Genomic DNA, 19,543 nt, shown 5'->3' with positions numbered 1-19,543 from the left:
TTTTTTAGGGTTCCGTACCCAAAGGGTAAAAACAGGACCCTATTACTAAGACTCCTCTGTCCGTATGACTGTCTGTCCGTCTGTCACCAGGCTGTATCTCATGAACCGTGATAGCCAGACAGTATTTTTTTTACAGATGATGTATTTCTGTTGCGGCTATAACAACAAATACTAAAAACAGAATAAAATAAATATTTAAGTGGGGCTACCATACTACAAATATGATTTTTTTGCCGTTTTTTACGTAATGGTACGGAATCCTTCATGCGCGAGTCGGACTCTCACTTGGCCGGTGAATGAGTGAATACAAATTTATAACTAAAGTTAAAAAAAATCCCAATGACACTTCTTAAACAGTTTCAATTTGAAATATGTAAAATTTAAAAAGTCGAGCCTAAAACGCTATACCGGAGAACTACCCTCGGCCGGAAGCCGGCGCGCAGCATCCGGCGCCGCCGACAGTTGTTCGCACCCCAGTCTTTCCATTCCCTTTAGTTACAAGAACGAGGAGACTCGAGCTGTAAAACCAACTACTATAACGTGAACTCTGAACTCGTAACAACCGTGTAACGTCAGAGATTGCACTTATAATGGATCGTCTAAACGATCGACTAAGCTAGCGATTGTAATGACACCCCAGCGCCTTGCGCGGACACCGCGAGGAACTACAAACTACTAAACTCTTGAGATAGTGATGTGCAAGCTAATGTGTCACTTTGTATTGAGTTTTGCTCGGAAAAACTTAGATTAATTACGTATATCTACAATATGACAATTGTATTTGAATATAATATTTTAATAGGAACCTACTCGTACCTATAATATTCAGTAAAATAAATTGAAATTAATAATAATAATGTTTAAAACCAGACATATATTCTATTGAATTGATATATGTACCTACCTATGGGTCAGTCTAAAACCCCGGAAAAAACTTACGTGTAGCCTAAAATAATTTTAATTTTAGTATAGGTAACTTTAGGCAATAAAATGAATTAATTGTTACGCTTCCCATCATCATAACAATTTAAAACAGGAACAACCAATCAGGCAGCATTAAAACCCGCAAATTCACATTTCGTATCTTTCGAAATAAGAACGCGACCATCGACTTGTTATGCGGCGGATGTCCGTCGCGCCGCTGCGCTGAATGACCGTCCCCCTCCACCCACCCGGTTATAACCCGAATGGTGCAAATTGTGACCCATAACAGTCGCTGGCTGGTTGGGAAAATTTGAAATTTGAATTTCGAATGTCGCACATACTTTGTTAGAACTTTAGATTTAGATTTTTAATGTGTTATTTTTAGAGTTGTTCATTTTGTGTACATCGATACTATAATTTTTATCACTTTAAAATTACGTGGATCATGATAGATAGCAGAGATAGTGTCGTTATGAAATGCATAAATGAAAGAAGTAGTTAGTTCTCACAGAATTGCATAAAAGGGTCGACAATTTTAGCAAATATTCATTCGTAACTTTCGAGGTGTTGGCCTAAATTTAAAATAAATTAGGTGGTAGAGTCGAAAAAAACCCTGCATGGCACTTTGCAATGGCAAAAAGTGGCAATGTCATCATTAATGTATTTTTTTTACGAAAATTTGATTGTTTATAATCAAAGTGAGGTAGTGTCATCCTCTCCAAGTCGATGCAAACTTAACTTAGCGGACTCTTAACTCCTTTATACTTACTGTTGGGCAGTTAGCCTAAATATTTATACTAAAGCTGTAGCCAATGTAATTCTTTATCAGTACATGACTTACATATATCTATCATAGATTATCGATACATATAGGTACCTAACTACCAAAACGCTTTAAAACGTAATCCGTAAAATCTATTCATATTCAATCTAAATTAAATAATATGACAGCTAATGCCCGTGATTGACCACCCACACTAGTCCATAATATTATCAAGATTCAATCGTATCAATTATCTATACCTATCACTATTAAATCGTTTTATACAGGCTGTGCTCAAATTTTATTTAGATATTGTGATATATTCTCAGCATCTGTTTATTTTTAGGGTTCCGTACTTCAAAAGGAAAACACGGAACCCTTATAGGATCACTCGTGCGTCTGTCTGTCTGTCTGTATTTTCTTCGAAACTACGGGACCAATAAGGTTGAAATTTGGTATATATTGTAAGTTTGTGACCCAAAGACGAAGATGTAACGTAAACAAATGAATTTTAAACATGGGGGGCACTTTTGGGGGGTAAATGAGAAAAGTAAAAAATAAAGTTTTTCAAAGGTTTAGGTAAGTATCGTGTTACATATCAAATGAAAGAGCTCATTGTGAGAATCTCAAATATATATTTTTTATAATTTTAGGATAAACAATTTAGAAGTTATTCAAGAGAATAGGCAAAAAATGACCATCCCCGCCCTTTATCTCCGAAACTACTAGGTCTAAAATTTTGTAAAAAAATACACAAAATAGATCTTTACCTATAGAATACAGGAAAACCTATTAAAAATGTGCAGTCAAGCGTGAGTCGGACTTATTTACTTAGTTTTTGATCCGACCCCTATGGGTTTTTTAAATACATTTCACTAACGTCTCACATAAAAAATACGTTGTTTAAATTGTGTAATGTACGGAACCCTTGAAACGCGAGTCCGACTCGCACTTGGCCGATTTTTTAATAATAAAACTTCCGTGAGACACTGACGTATTAAATATATTAAACCGGGTCACTCACGTTTATAAAGTCGATGATTGCTCGACATGTTTCTCTCCATAACGAGGAAAATTTTCACAGAACTTTATAAAAGTGAGGTTTAATATATTTAATCTGTTTATTTTATTCCGTAGTAGGTACGTGACTAATAAATAATCACAAGTATCACAACAATATTTCTAGTCGGACCACGATAACTCTGCATGGCATTTGCAATGAAAAGTGTGTCAATTTTATCATTAATGTCAAATTTCTATGAAAATAATGCCGTTTAAAATGACCCCCCTCCACTTTGTTCTGTTTAAATCGGTGCAAAGTAAGCTTAGACAGACTCTCATTTATTGAAAGTGTATTATTAATGCTAAGTTGTTAAAATATACAATAATATGCAATAATCCTATTCAAAACAAATCAGAAGCAAATTACAAGCCAACTTTAAAAAACTAAACCGTCCTATAAAAGTACGGTCAGGCGAAAAGATATTATCGAACAATCGATTTAAATTACGGCTCGGGCTGTAATCGGTGTAATCCGGCATCGATCGCTGTAAGCCGGGACCGCTACTACTGTTCGTTGTTGACCGTACTTACGACACACGTCTAAAGTGACAAGTACTGGTAGAAGACACATATGGGTGTGTAACAATAAAAATCTTTATTTTTACTAACTTGTCTTGAACATAAAGTGTATAGTCAAAGAAAATTACCAAGAAAATCTGCAGAGATTTTGACAGCACACGCAGTGCAAGTGTTATTTTAAACGTCAAACTTCTATGAAATTATGACGTATAAGTAACACTGGCACTGCGTGTGCTCTCAAAATCTCTGCAGACTTTTCTTGATCTAACTATGTGTACATAAATATTATACACACATTTCCATTTCGTGACACTTCATTTTCAGTATGTTCTTTTTATGTACCTATGTCTATTGTTTGTGTGTTTACGAATAAAAACTTATATTCTATTATTTTATACATTAAAATAAGACTTCCAATTTTTTTTATTGCTAACGTGCATTCAGCCAAAAAAAAAACTATAACCAATATTTGCTTATGGTTCGGAATGACATTCTGCCAATACCCCTTTAAAAAAAACAATAAACGATAATTAATATATTTTGCAGTTTTACAAAAATATATAAATAAAACATTATTAACAAATTCCAATAATATTGAATTGCAAATTTACCTACAAATACAGATTTAAAATATAGTTGGTCAAACCAGTTTGTCAGTAAAAAAGAACAAAAAAACTATACTCATCCTTTTCTTTTGGGTGCTAGTACCAGTGTAAGACAAAGATAGTATGATAATCTCTGTCTATGTTTGAAATGAGACAGTCCTTTGATAAACTATATTTCATTTAAATATTAGCGGTAAAAATGTCTACTCAAACACGCGTTGGTGTTTTTTTAATCGTTTTGGAGGTAAAGTTGAACATTTTTCATTGTGTATCTGTAATTCTATTTTATTGGATTTATTGTGCGTTGTTTATTGTATAATATGAGTTCCGACGAAAATATTAAATGAATACCTGTTAACTCTTTGTGTCACAGATTTTTGTTTATTATAATAAAAACTTATTTTTTGCATTTATTTATTGATTTGGGCTAATAATATGAAAATTCATGACTTTTTTTCATTTTCTGTTTGAAGGGGGTGTTTTATAGGGTGGTTAGTAGGTGTAACCACCGTGAAACAAGTATACAGTCCTATTTGCAAAAATATTGTATTATATACAAAACAAAATCAATTAATATATAAGACCACGGTCTTATGCGTGCTCTAATTCACATCACGATGTGAATTAAAGCACTTTTACAGTAGCAAAGTGGTACTTTGCATATTTTGCAGCTCCACACAGTGCGGACAGGTATGGCTTTTGTGGTGCATACGCTGCATCGTCGCGATGTAGATACCTCTTATTGGTAGATGATTGACTACTGCATGCCTTATAGAAGTTGGTACAAAAGGTTTGTGTTTTATTATAGATGCATAAGTCGGCGAGTTAGTGTTGTTTTTCCTAGAACTGCTGTTTGCTCTCCCGCTGCTGGCATTAACTCATCTCCACCGGCAAAACTATCATTGTCTGAAGGTATATCTTCATATATTAAAGCGTTTTCGATATCTCGATCGGTCAATCTTTTTCTATACATTATCTAAAACAGAAATAATTATTATATTTATGACCGTTTTGAAATATATTATTACCTAAACCTTTTTTATTACCTAAATATTTGTGTCACGGTGGTCATCGCTGTTAACCACCTTGAATAAGTCAGCTTTTACCTAAAGGTACCTTTTAAAACCTGAATATTTAACACTTTTTATTGTATGTGAAATTATTTTTTACAAAAAAAAATCGAGTAACAAAAAACAATTGTGCCACGGTGGTTATCGCTGTTAACCACTTTGACTAAGTCCACTTCTACAAAAAGTTATAAATCTAAATGTAAATATTTTTCACTTAAAATAAATGAATAAGTATATTTCATAATACGCATCACAAAACACAGCAAAAAGACTATTATTTATAATTTTTTACTTACCAGCAAAATCATACTTTCACATTTCCGTAAACGGCAGTTTTCGAATAAAAATTTAGTTCTACAAACAGCCGTCGAGCGAACTGCGAATGACATTGTTATCTAACTTAGGCCTTCTTGTTGACCACGTAATACGATACTTTGACCATAGATGGCTCTGTTACTAAATAATCGGTCGATAAAAGGTGGTTATTGCAGATAACCACCAGAACGAAAAGAGTTAATTATACTCCATGTTTAAGGCAACGATGTATGTGAAGCATAATATCAACATAAAAAACGATGTAATCTTAGTTATGTGGCTACTAACACTACAGTCAGAAGGATGCAAGGCGAAAAATCAAAGATACATAAATATACCTTTGAACATTTGTGTAATAAATTGATTAACTACATGTGTAAAATATACGACACGTGTGATAGGTACAGGTAGTAGTTATATTTTGTGCCTAGTTTACTTTTAGTTTCTTTAGAATTAAAACTTTGATTTCGTGGAGATTTCTTTATTTATTTCATTGCATGTTTGAGAAAAGCACTATACATACATCGGCGTGAAAAGGGGTTGTCGGCCTCATAACTATCCGGCCTCACTACGTTCGGCCGTATATATGCATTCGGCCGGCAACCCCTTACTTCCCGGCCTCTGTAGTAATGTACTATTGATAACTCCTTCATATTTAGCACAAAGTTGTAAGTGTACATACAATATGGAAAGTATTAAATACTTTATATAAAAACAATGTTATGTGTTGTAAAACTAAACTGAGGTACGGTATGCTAACGCTGTAGGTAGAAATGAGAAAATTGATTTATACATTATTCAAAAGAAAAATGCAATCGAATTGACGGGAAATGGAAAGTCACGGAAATGAGAATTTACTTTACTTTTTCTGCAGTCGCTACCTTGATGACCAGACACAATGAACAATGCTATTAAAGGTCATAATATTTATAAGTTCTATGAACGGTAACATTTTAATAAATACCTATAGATTTTTCTACGTGTATTTTCAGCACTAGGAATATGCTACTTCGTTGATAGTAATAAAATTACTGGAAATAAAAACTGAATCAATAAATAGTGTAAGTGGCGGCAATAGTAACTAGGTCGCTACATAGTATAAAACAAAGTCGCTTTCCGCTGTCTGTATGTCTGTCCCTATGTATGCTTAGATCTTTAAAACTACGCAACGGATTTTGATGCGGTTTTTTTAATAGATAGATTCAAGAGGAAGGTTTATATGTATAATTTGTAAAGGTTTTGTGTAAATTAGTTAAACTACCCGTGCGAAGCCGGGGCGGGTCGCTAGTTACATATATACCAAACTCAACAATTAGTGATACCGATGTTCACTTGTTAGGGTTTCGTACCCAAAGGGTAAAAAGGGGACCCTATAAGACTCCGCTGTCCGTCTGTCTGTCTGTCAGTCTGTCCGTCTGTCACCAGGCTGTATCTCACGAACCGTGATATCTAGACAGTTGAAATTTTCACAGATGATGTATTTCTGTTGCCGCTATAACAACAAGTACTAAAAACAGAATAAAAAATATTTAAGTGGGGCTCCCATACAACAAACGTGATTTTTTCGCCGTTTTTTGCGTAATGGTTCAGAACCCTTCATGCGCGAGTCCGACTCGGCTGGTTTTTTTCATCAGTGTTAGATAAAGATTATTAAAAAATGAAGAAAGATTAGGTATAATATTCGGCATGAAGGCTACCTTACACAATATTTTTCTAAAGTGCTCTAAAACGAAACGAATAGAGAACAAATTATTTACATATATAATGGCCTCCTAGCTAGTCGGTAGTGAACCTGCCTACGAAGCAGCAGGTCGCGTGCTCGAATCCTGGTAAGGGCATTTTTTTGTGTGTTTATCACAAATATTTGTTCCTGAGTTATGAATGTTTTCTATATAAGTATTTATATATACCTATGTAATATATATCGTCGTCTAGTGCCTACAACACAAGCCTTATTGAGCTTACTGTGGGACTAGGTCGATCTGAGTAAAATCGTCCTATAAAAAAAAAGCGGAGCATTAATTCAATGGTACAAGAAAATCTGGTCGGCACCAATTTGACCGTTACAATTCAATAAGCATCTTAACAATCCGATGTTATCGCCGCGCCCACTAGTGCTGTTATCGATGGGAACTGGCACATCGGTACAAAATTACGCATTTCATAAGGTATCACGTATTAGTCATCTTAGTGCTGACACCGGCTTCTATGATAAACATTGTTTTGTCAGTGAGGAGCTATTAGTTTTTAGTCCGTTGGCACAATAAAATAAGTACAAGTACCTGACTTAGAAGTCAGGTAAGTAAAAATAAGTACAATAAATTGTACTTATTTTATTGTGCAATTTTTTTTTAATAAATAAATAAGTGCCGTAAAAATTAACAAGCAGGAAGACTTGTGTGTATAAAAACGTTATTGTAGGATTATATTTATTCCGGTATATAATCGGTATCTTGAAAATACTAGTAGTAGTAACGCAACGAATAGTATAACTCAGTTTTGCATCGACAGAACTGTAATGTGTAGTTATTCTGCAAAGGGACTATATACTCGTAATTTTCATTATTACGGTTATTTGAATTTGGGGTATTGGTAAATCCACAATAAGAAAACAAGACAGTAACAATAAAAAAATTAGGTAACAACTGATTTTTAATACACATTATCTTTATTTGGTATTTATTACCTATCTAATCTAGATTGGTTTTTGATACTTACCAAAAATTTTACCTTTTAAAACCTAATTTTAACTACCACAGAAAATGTGTTATAAAAATAGATTACATTTTGTCCCAACACTAGTTGAGAACGTTATTGTCTCCACAATAAAATGTAGCCCGCGCTCACAATGAGCAATCAAATTACTGTCAAAACTCCGCCTTGCACGGCCGGTGCTTGACCAAGCGTCCAACGTAACTTCTGAGCTTTATGAGCATTATGTTTTGTTATTGTTTTGACTACTGAATACCAGCAGAATGAAATTAATCAATCATATATTATTTTTAAACCGTTACTAAATTAATCATATCATATTCATATAAAATGTTATATCTGTTAGCAGATCAGTACCTACAAGTACGAAGAAGTCTAGTAAGAAATGATAAACAGTATTTGAATTCTGACAGTTCTACATCTACCTACTTGTATAGATTTCTGATTGATGATGTAACTAGAGTTAGACCAAGATAATTTTGATAGCACACGCAGTGCAAGTTTGACGTTTACAATAACACTTGCACTGAGTGTGCTACTAAAATCGTTGCAGACTTATCTTGGTCTAACTCTACTCATGTTTCCCTCGTTTACCTAAATAAAATATTTAAAATAAAAAGTGGTTAGTTTTCTTTTAAACTTATAATGGGTTGGCTACACTTAGGCGTTTCATTTTTCTCATCCGGGATAATGTTACATAGATTTCAATATCAACACTGGGCCGGTACGTGATCCCGGCCCCGTATATTTCATAAGATTTTAGAGGTGCATGAATCTTGCGGGACACGGAGGAGCGATCATTCACGGCCGCCGACGTTCCCGGCCCTCGGACCTTCTGATTAGCATGCGCGCCACGCACACTCCCTAGGCCCAATACTACGATATGTGAGAGCTATTACTAGACACTTTGCCCGTGTTAATATTGCTGTAAATCTTCTATTGGAAACCTTTCCCCTAAGAGATTAGTTTGCACATTTTTAAAGTAAGTTTTCTTTGCCCACAGAGCCGAGCAACTACGTGTGCTCCACTTGCAAGGCGCGCGTGCATTCGGCGTGGAGGCTGCTGCAGCACGTGCAGCATGTCCATGGAGTCAAGATATACGTGGATAACGCTCCACTGCAACAGCTTAATAAGCAGAACCATTCCTCGTCGAGCACGTCTTCTTCGAGCTCAGGGTGCTCGTCAACTGGCGCGCCGCTCCCGCCACCGTCGCTTCGCCACCACCCGCTACTACCTCCTCCGGATATGCATTCGCCATTCGGAGTCGGTGGTCTCTTAAGAATGCCACTCCCGGGAAGCTTACCACCGCTGGCTCATCCCTCAGTTCCTCCCGCGCCACTTTTCGCGCGACCAAACCATCACGACCATAGGTTCAGGATGGAGCAACTGGTATCAGAGCAATTTCGCCACCATGGGATCAATTTGGCTGCGGCCGCGGCAGCAGTAGCGGCCAACTCCCTCCCACCTCACCAACCATTCCCGTCACCGGCAGACCGGCCACCCGTCATACCGACGTCGGTCTCCTCTCGGGACAGAGTACCTCCAGTATCACAACCACTATCACTTGAACCCCAGCTGGATTTTTACTCGCAGCGCTTGCGGCAACTGGCCGGTACGACCAGTCCAGGGGCGGCCACAGGCAATTCGAGCTCTCCTAGCCCCAGGAAGCATTCGCCGCCGTTCGCTTCCCCGTCGCCCTCCCGAGTCGGCCAGACTCCACCGGTGGGCGCCGGACCCGGAACGGTGGACGCGCCCCGCGACGCTTCGAGGCCCCATAGCTCGACGTCGCCGGAGCGCCGCGCGGAGCCGCCGATCGCGGACGCGCCTCCCGATCGCCCGTCTTTGACTCCGCCTGCAAAACGCAATAATGACGAGGCTGTACATTCCTGTGAGTTCTGCGGAAAGAAGTTCCGCTTCGAGAATAATTTAATGGTGCATCGCCGCACACATACAGGCGAAAAACCATACAAATGTAGTGAATGCGACGAAGCGTTTGAGAAAGTTTCCAAATTAAAAAGGCACATGAAAATGCATAGGGGTACTGATGCCAATACGGAAGATGGAGAGTCTGGTGGTGACACCGGTGAGGATGACTCAGATGAAGATCTAGAAGACGAGGAGTTAGATGGTGAGGATGAAGAGGAGAATGAGGATGGCGAGGACGCTGAGGAAGCTGAGGACTTAACTGTATCCAATAGCAGTGCTCCTTCTGCGCCACCCCGAAAACAATCTCTTCCTCTACCCGCTCATCCCCCTTCCGCTTCCGTTGTTGGTGAACTAATGGATAAATTCGGTTTATCAAACATTGCTCAATACAGCGAAGCTTTCAAACAGGCATTACAGGAATCTGGAAACTCGCTTAAATGGCAGCTGGCGAAGGACCGTGACAATAACAATGGTCCTTCCAGCGATAAGCCAAATGGCATGCCTCCCACTGCTGCGTTACGGTTAAAAGAAGAATTCGCAAAAATGCCGCCGCAACCACACCCTTTATTTAATCCTTTTGAGAATCCGTTTGAAGCTTCCAAGAGGATGAAGTTAGATATGGACCGAGGTGAGGGCTGGTGGCTGCCAACGTTACACGCACAACGACCACCTGAAAATATTTTCGATGGTCTCAAAAACACCAGCAACGGTCTCTTACAAAACCCTCTCTTGAAGTCGAAAGAAGGACGTAGAAATGACACTTGCGAATACTGTGGGAAGGTATTTAAGAACTGCTCAAATCTGACAGTTCACAGGCGATCTCATACCGGCGAAAAACCCTATAAGTGTGAGTTATGTTCGTATGCGTGCGCTCAGAGCTCCAAGTTGACCAGGCACATGAAAACGCACGGTCGTTTGGGAAAGGACGTGTACCGCTGCCGGTTTTGTGAAATGCCCTTCTCAGTACCGTCAACACTCGAGAAGCACATGCGTAAGTGCGTCGTGAATCAGAGTAACGGTGCACCGTTAGCTTTGTCCGACGACTCGAACGCGTGTCGAGAAGAGGCCTCGTGACTCTACCCGTGGGGCGGTCTCCGCCTACCGCCGCTTGCGCCGCCCAGCCAGATCTTTTAGGCCTAAAATCGTTGCCTTTCTTACCGCTTGAATCACACTAACGTTCTAGTCTTAAGAATTGAATTGGTTGGCGAATGATTGCAATATTAGCCCAAGAGCTTCCGCACCGAAGGGCATTAATTTTATTTATATCTTAAGCGACATATCGTAAAGGCCTGAGCTGAACCAGTGTTGAGCAGTTCCCGTTGCATTGTTAATGTTAGTTTGCGAATTATGTTTTTATTTTGAGGCTGTACTGTTCATTTTCAATGATCTTTAAATGTTACATTCGATTGATCTTTGTTTGACATGTTTTAATTTATAGAAAATGTGGAAACCAATGCCAAAGTTAAGCTATGTTGATTTAATGTATGGTTTAGTTGTAAGCTGTATAGTGTCAATTATGAATAGATTTTTCCAGTATTTTCTTAGGATCTTCATAGTTCGGTGTAGCATGTACGTGTTTGGGAGTAAGTTGTTTGGTATTTTTCGGGTTTACTGTACAATAATAAGCAAATGTTTCCTATCTTAGTTAAGATCTTGTAAATATTAGATATAAGTATGATATGTAAATCGAGTACCTATTGATGTTCATATTTATAGAAGACAAGATGTTTCGGAAATTATAGAAAATAAATAAACGAAATTTGGAAAATACGGTGAGTTTCCTGTAATCGATATTTTAAGTATTGTAGAAAGCAAAATTGGAATCGATTTTAAGTGTACGTGTTATAGTGATTTCTAAATTTAATTAGTGTTTAAAATAATCAAAATAATGAATCTATGGGAGAAGCATTAGACCTTAGTTTCGTGTTCGAGTCAAGCCGACGAGAGCTAGTTTCTTTGTTAAGACTGAAAAAATAATTCCAGTTTTGTTTTTAAAGACGTTTTCGTGATTTATGGAACCTTTCACTTGTACCTAAATTAGTCCAAGTGTGAAATCTTTCAGTATACGTACTTAATGTAAATTATGATAGAATTTATATTAGATAAATATGTAAGGAAATTATAGAAGAGTTTTGTCTCCAGTCGTGATGTCTATGGTATTCAAATTGCTTAAGGCCTCTTCAGTCTACTTGGTTTGATATTTTTGATCTTATTTATTAAGATCTTAAACAAACCTTGTCTGGACAGGTCTTAGGCATGTAATTCTGTTTTCTCTTACATTCAGTCGAATTGTCATTTCTTTCACTTAGGTATACTGTTAGAATAACTCTTTGCATTTCCTGATGCTAATCTTCATACAAAATGTTTTATTAAATCAGTCAATAAAGTTTTTATGGAGCGAAATCAATATGTTTTCGAATAAAGCTTTATTTACTGATGTAATAATTTCATACACAGCTTGTTATTTTAGTTATCACATAGGTATTTGGACCTTCTATTATTTCGTTTTTGAAACCGACAAATTTTCAAACATCAAATTAACAACACACATCAAACCCAAACGATAAAACTGAAAATTTACGGTTTCAAAAAACTACAATTCAAAATCATTGCATGTATGCATACCTAATATAAAAAATACCACTGTATTGAATTTCCTTGATATTAATGACACACGGACCCCGTGTCACGGAGACAAAATAGTAAAACAAAAAACACTAAGACAAATTTTATTGTGTAACGACGTGAAATATGAACTGTTTTTATTATATTTCATTTTTATTATTTTTATTTCAATAAATATCCACGATTTGTTAATCAACTTCTCTGTTTTCATTTAACCCCTTTAGCTCGTAACGAGACCACTCAAAATGAGCTTCATTCTATCTCGAAACCGAGATCTATCAAATTTTGTATCTTTTCAAATACGTCATCTGACATTCTGACATCAAACCGATATTAAAATGATATTAGAATCACAGTTATCTGTAATTCGCGCGTTCATTTCGCTCAGAATTGTCTGCGCAAGTATTAGTACGAGCGAGACGCCCGCGCAAATGACAGCTTACTGATATGATTCCAATATCATTTTAATATCGGTTTGGTGTCAGTGCACCAAATAATATAATACTCACTGGGAGTAGTGCGCGTTCGAATTGGCCTGTTAGGCAAGATCTCTCAAATAAATATGACTTTCTATATACCTACCTCGTTTCTTTATAGCCTGAAAGTGGTTTTTATTTCATCGGGTTCGAATCCTGATAAGGGCATTTACTTGTGCGCATTACGAAAATGTGTTACTGGCTTACGGATGTTATGTATGTATCTGAGTATGTTTTTATCTATATTAGTAACTATATAATACTATGGGTACTACCATAGTACAAGCTTTGCTTAGTTTGGGGTGAGGGCAAATATGAAAATATTATATTACTATAAAATGTGAGTAAAGACTAGAAAGTAGAACTTTTCCAGACACTGTGCGAAAATGTAAGTCAGGATCATTCATTTTCCTTTTAGATTTCTATAAAAATCAGAATAAGAATAAATATATACGAACAGTAACCTGTTCACTTCGATAAAAAAAGCTGTCACTGGAACTAACAAAAGCGTATTAGGTTTCCCAGCCGCAAGGCGTGCGGTGTAGTACGATTTTTAAGCTTAGATAATCAAAAGAAGGCGACAATATTTACAAGCTGTTAATTAAATATTGCTGTCAGTAAATGTTAGGGTCAAAACTTGGAACACCTATATTTAAATTAAGTAAAGCATATTTCTAGCAGTCGATCGGGCTCAAGTATACTCAGAAAAGACTGGTGATAATGCAATAAGTATTATGATGACATCAAGCTGATTGTGATGTTGAATAACGAAGGTTCAGCAGGGGAAGGGGCAGATAGGTATAAAACAACAACGAAACGTAGGTATCTATAAGAGTTAAATAGGAGCTTTTTAATATTCGTATGAAATTTATTTTTGGCTCATAAATCTTATAATAATCGAATAATGAAAACAAAATCAAACGAATTAATTAAATTAGCTATGGTTATGGTTGAATATACATCAAATTGTATAGAAATATTTCAATATACAGAGAGGAAAATGGGGACTACGTTTGTATGGAGAACCGGTCGTCCACCAAATATTGTCTTTATGCAATTTTCTAGTAAAAAATATATACATACTTGTAGCTGTAATTATAAGTTCAGTTACAAGTTATAAAATTATTGTCCGCTATTAATTCAAAGTGTGTAACTAGAATTAATTAAATGTATTTATTTATTTAAGTTAGTATTTTGGTGTGGGGATAGTATGAGGCCCGGGGAAAGATCTGTGATCATCATCTTTCCACGTAGACAAAGTCGCTGGGAAAAAACTTTTATGAAATAAAAATAAAACATATATACCATATAGATTTAGATTGAAAACTCTTTATTTACATACAAGATATATACAGTGGTACTACTTAAACAAAATTAATAACTAGCTTAAATCTAAAATAGGCCCTTGAGGCATGGTAAGTACCAAGGATGCTGGCGGCATTTCCTCGCTGTATCGCAATCCTGATACGTTGTGCAAGGAAGCCGCCAGCTCTTCGGTCACCAGTTACGTCTATATTATTTAGATTAGATTTATTTATTTAATAATATTAAATAACATTATAAATTATATTAATCTATAAATTGTATATACAAAACTGTATATATAATTTATAGATTGTAATAATGTGGTACGTCCCACAATAAAAAAGGAAAAATATATTAAAATTATTTTAAGCTAATCTATACAAATTTATATTATGATCGTCAACTATTATATACAAATGTCAATACTTACAGATAAAAATCATCATCAAATATCAATGCCAAAATAAATTCATCACAAAGTCGAATAAATATTGGAAAATAAATATACAATGTCAAATAATAGCATGGTTACGCAAGATGTCAATGTGGCAGAATTGTGGCTACTTATACTTAAGTATCTCGTAATGGTCGTCAAATTAAAGTACAAGGCATTACAATATAAGAATAAGTAAACAATATCATATCATGTAATTGTTGTTATACAGAATTGCGAACATCTTTTTTATTAATTCTTTGTTTTTACTAACGATCATTAGACATGGGCAGCCGGCAGTAATAAGTCAAAGGGCAACAAGATGATCATATTTATCATCCCGTAACCTACATATTATGTTTTTGGAGGTAAGTGTCTACTTAAAGGGAAGTAATTAAATCATAAGCCGTGTTAAAAACTGATTTGCAAAAAAAAATTGACATTAAATCATTTGAACAGCATACGAAAAATTTTCTGGCAATAAATAAAAATCGAGCTACAACTCTTGTTCCGTAAAAAAATTTTTTTGTTCGAATGTTTTGTTTTAATGTGGACCGTTTGAGACGCTTATAACAGCACTTTGATCACGAAGAAAGAAAATTGTCACACTTGTATGAGATACGAGTTTTCTAAAGTAACCAGACTCTGATGACATTCAATTTGACACTGGTCACGGATAAAGTAAAGTCTACCGGTATTTGACGGAAGTATTCTAATTGTAGGGTGATTATACATGTCTTCAATAATTTAAACCTTTTTGTTTTTAACACAATTGTTACAAAACAGTACCTAGAGCTTATCATTTACAGAATCTGCAGGGTCGATTCTGCTCACGTCTTCTAATTCACCCTGTATTAAAAACATTTTCCGAAATTAGGCTCTGCCTCCTAGGTTACCTACTTTTGCTAAAAAGAAACCCCAGAAGCTTGCAATTGTAAAATAAACAAAAATCCAATCATATATGTATAAATTATCGATTGTTAATAAAATCAAGTTACTTACAAGCTTTCGTAAAATGAGACCTAGCTTTTCAGTTTTCATACAACTATTGAACAGGGCTGGCAATGGCAACGCGCATGTAACACCCTTAAAGTTGCAAGCGTCCATTGGTTACGGTGACATATTACCATCAGTACGACTGTGACTGCTTGTTTTCCACCGATGTAGTATGAAAAAAATACAATTTTGGAAATGAGTTCAATTCAAACTTATATTCTGATATCAAAATGATAGGTATAGAATAGAATAGAATAATATTTATTCAGGCAACATATCATTATTACATTACAAAGATACATTAACAACAACAAGAAAGAAAAAAAACAAAGGTGAAAAATACAAAACTAACAGATAAGGATGTGAGGCTGAAATGGTCTCCACTCAGCAATGCAGTTGGCACGACTAAGCGTTGTCAACGGCGCTGGTTTTCTGTGGAGCCAGGAGGAGGTGGAGGTGTGCGGAACGGCATACTGCGCGACTTGTGTGTCAGGTAATAATAAATAAATAAACATTTGTCAATAGTAAATATGAAATATAAATACTTGTATATTACAGCAAAGGTACACGTATTATACATATAAATTCATTATATTGCGGTAACTAGAAATCGACTTGGGGGTTAGTATCTGACAGTCGCCCGGGCATCTCGCTCGCAGCATAACATAAGTACCCACTTATACGGCAAGTATACATATTTAGACATCATTTTGATGTCAAAATGTTTTGTATTTATTTATTTGCATAATCATGTACATTACATAGATGGTATTTGCAAAGTAAGAGGCACTAATACCCTGGTAGGGCATAGCAAATATCTTATACACACTAACATTAAATTTACATATTAAAGTACAAATAATAATTACTTAATCAAAACATTCATATAAAAATCAATTACTTAGTACCTACAGTATTTAAAAATTGTCATAAAAATTACAAATAAAAGTTATATACTTACTAACTGTTAACATGCACCTAACGATGCATTCGTTAAATTAAAAACAAAAGAATTACTATTTTATTTATTAAAACATAAACCATCCTGTCCGGTGAACGGGGGACGCTGGTTCGATTCCAGCTCTAGACACTGGAGGCTTTTCTAATTTTTTCCTTCGTATATGACATTTATTTCGGTTTATAGTTTAAATATTAGTGTGTCTACTTGACAAAACACAAATTAAAATATTTTCGCAGAGAGTAATTTAATTTGTTCTTAGTGTTATTAAAACATGTCAAACGTATATCTAAACTATATTATGTCATGCAACATCATTCATAAATTCTTTCATAAAATAGTAGGCTTTTTGGACTAGGAACGTCTTAAGCTTCTTACAGAACAAAGAACACTTGTTTTCCTCCTTTATGTTTTCCGGTAAGTTATTATAAACAGGCATCGTAAACAGCGAGCGAAATCCATTAAAGTACTAGGGTTGTAATGTTACTTGTTGTCATACGTCATTTCAATGGATTTCGCTCGCAGTTTACGATGCCTGATTATAAATTTTAATTGATCTGTAATATGGACCTTCTTTATAGATGTTTAATTTTGATTGAGGGAGTGCTAATTTGTGTAGGCGTCTAGCACTTCTTTCTCGTAAATGTTAGTAAATGTAGATTGAATTGGCCTCATGAGTATGCGTACCAGCATAGACTAACGGCCCGATTCTTAGGTAAAAAAAATTCTAAAGATACGATATAGATCGGATATGTCAGTATCGAAAGTGACGTTTTTGTTCACTTTTGACACTGACATATCCGATTCATGTCGAATCTTTAGTAAATTTTTGACGTAGTACCTATCTTAAAGTTCGAATCAGGCCGTAAGCATAATAGTAGCACTGTAGCAGTGCCACTTACGGCTTTTTGTACTAATTAGGATAATTCTTTCAGGAGGTTGTTCTTTTAATAATGTTATAAAACTATAGTTTTTCGGAAAAGTTATTTAGGTCAACTTGAATAATGGATAAATACTCGTACGTGTTAATAACCAAAATAATAAAATAATAAAAAACTTAAATAATAGGTACACAGAATAAATATACATTAAACATTTTTTACTTTAGTCGATTATAAAAAAAATACTATATTTTTCTGTGAAACTACCAACAAAATACATGAACAGCCTCATCCAGCAGTTTGAAAAGTCTAAGACATACAACGGCGCTTGCAACTTGGCTTGGGGTTACTAGGGCCATCTACCGTCGAGTAGCGAAACTAGAGGAGGGTTGAAACTTGTTGGAAAAGTTTGGCGCGTGGTCCAAAGTAAAAAGCGACTTGCCTAATAATGATATAATAATTTATTCATTTAATTTGGTATAAATAGTTTGCTTTATTAAATTCATTATTATCTCTTTACATCAATTGTATGTATCTCTGTTGGGCCCTGTTGACTGATAGAGAATCCCGTTTGGCATTAAGTCTAGTCTAGTTTAACAAAGTTTATATAAATAAATGAATATAATTATTATTAATATTTAGAGGTTTAATTCTTAATACATAATTTATTAACATGTCGTTATATGTATTTCTATATTTTCATTAAAAAAATAATTATAATAATATTTATGTAGTTACATGCACATTTAATAGAATTAATTTAATAATTTAATTCATGGTAAAATTGCCAACGTGATACCTATATACATTCAATTATTTTGTATGTTACATTATAATTATTACTTGTATTTTATTTTTTCCCCCTTCTTCGTCCAGGTAAAAAAACAATGAAAGGTTTACCCTTTTCTTTTAAATAATTAAAATGGTATTCATAATAAAACAAATATCAAAGTTTATGTCGATAGTTTTAGTGGTAAATATTTTTTCAAACTTCTAATTAATTTGTTTCATTAGAATTAAGTCTTATAAGATTTTAAGGTTCAAACTTTAAAGCACATCGATTGGTGACCAATTAGTACTATCGGATTCCAGTAGATGGCGGGATTAATAAATTGTCTATTGCATACTAGATGTCGCTGGTATGGAAGTTGAAGTTAGTCTCAGAAAAACAAGATTGCAATGAAATAGCAATACGTATATTCTCAAGGTAACTGATAAACATAATAGATAAAATTAATAATAAAAATGATTATCTGCATTTTTTCCAGCAAAACCAAAAGGAAGGTTATTAATATGATTTTGGCAAGTGTTTGTTTGTACAGTCAGCTGCAGAGAAAAGGTGGGCCCCCTGCATAGAATTTTGTATGCAAAGGTGCTAAAGCGAATAGTATTGCTGACTGTACATATTCTTAATACATATACTTACCTACCTATTATGTTAAAGGAGGAGGTAAACACCCCAGGATTTGCAGATGTTCATAGACTACGATAACCGCTTACCATCAGACGGGCTGTATGCTTGAAATAGTAGTAAATATTATTTTTAAAGGTCAAATATTAGTTTTTCTCTATTTATTTTTAGTGCGAATTTAATTCCAAATTGTGTCGCCACAATACAACTGGGTAAAAGTTATATTCCCTTACTCAATCCCCTCCACCTCAGGCTTGCCAGTATAAGAGTGATCTCGAATCATCCATAATTATAAGAATCTAGCTTTTGCCCGTGACTTCGTCTGCCTGGAATGCTATGTTTTTCCCCGGGCCTCAAACTATCTCCATACCAAAGTTCATCTAAATCGGCTCAGCGGTTTAAGAGGTAACAGACAAGCACCAGTAGCACCACCGACGGACTTTTTCTACTTTCATAATGACGTAGGTATTTAGTCCTGTTTTGTTAGTGAATTTACAATTTTTTTGTTATAAAGCGGTACTGAGGAATTAAATAAGCATGCCTTTTGGTTTCAGTTTCATTA

The 19,543-nt window shown here is 35.3% G+C and overlaps 1 protein-coding gene across 1 annotated transcript in view; it reads left to right on the top strand.

The window, feature by feature from the left end:
• LOC134748023 (B-cell lymphoma/leukemia 11A) overlaps positions 1 to 12,717 on the top strand; it is a 50,185-nt gene extending 37,468 nt beyond the window's left edge. The window contains exon 5 of the mRNA XM_063682733.1: positions 8,974 to 12,717. Coding sequence (XP_063538803.1) covers positions 8,974 to 10,970 — 1,997 coding nt within the window. The 3' untranslated portion in view covers positions 10,971 to 12,717. The remainder of the gene's footprint in view (positions 1 to 8,973) is intronic.
• Positions 12,718 to 19,543: the final 6,826 nt, after the last annotated feature.

The sequence above is a fragment of the Cydia strobilella genome, chromosome 15 (assembly GCF_947568885.1).
Source record: "Cydia strobilella chromosome 15, ilCydStro3.1, whole genome shotgun sequence".
In the NCBI taxonomy this organism is placed as follows: Eukaryota; Metazoa; Arthropoda; class Insecta; order Lepidoptera; family Tortricidae; genus Cydia; species Cydia strobilella.
Note: the sequence above shows the minus strand (reverse complement) of the source record. Positions and strands in the feature narration are given on the sequence as shown.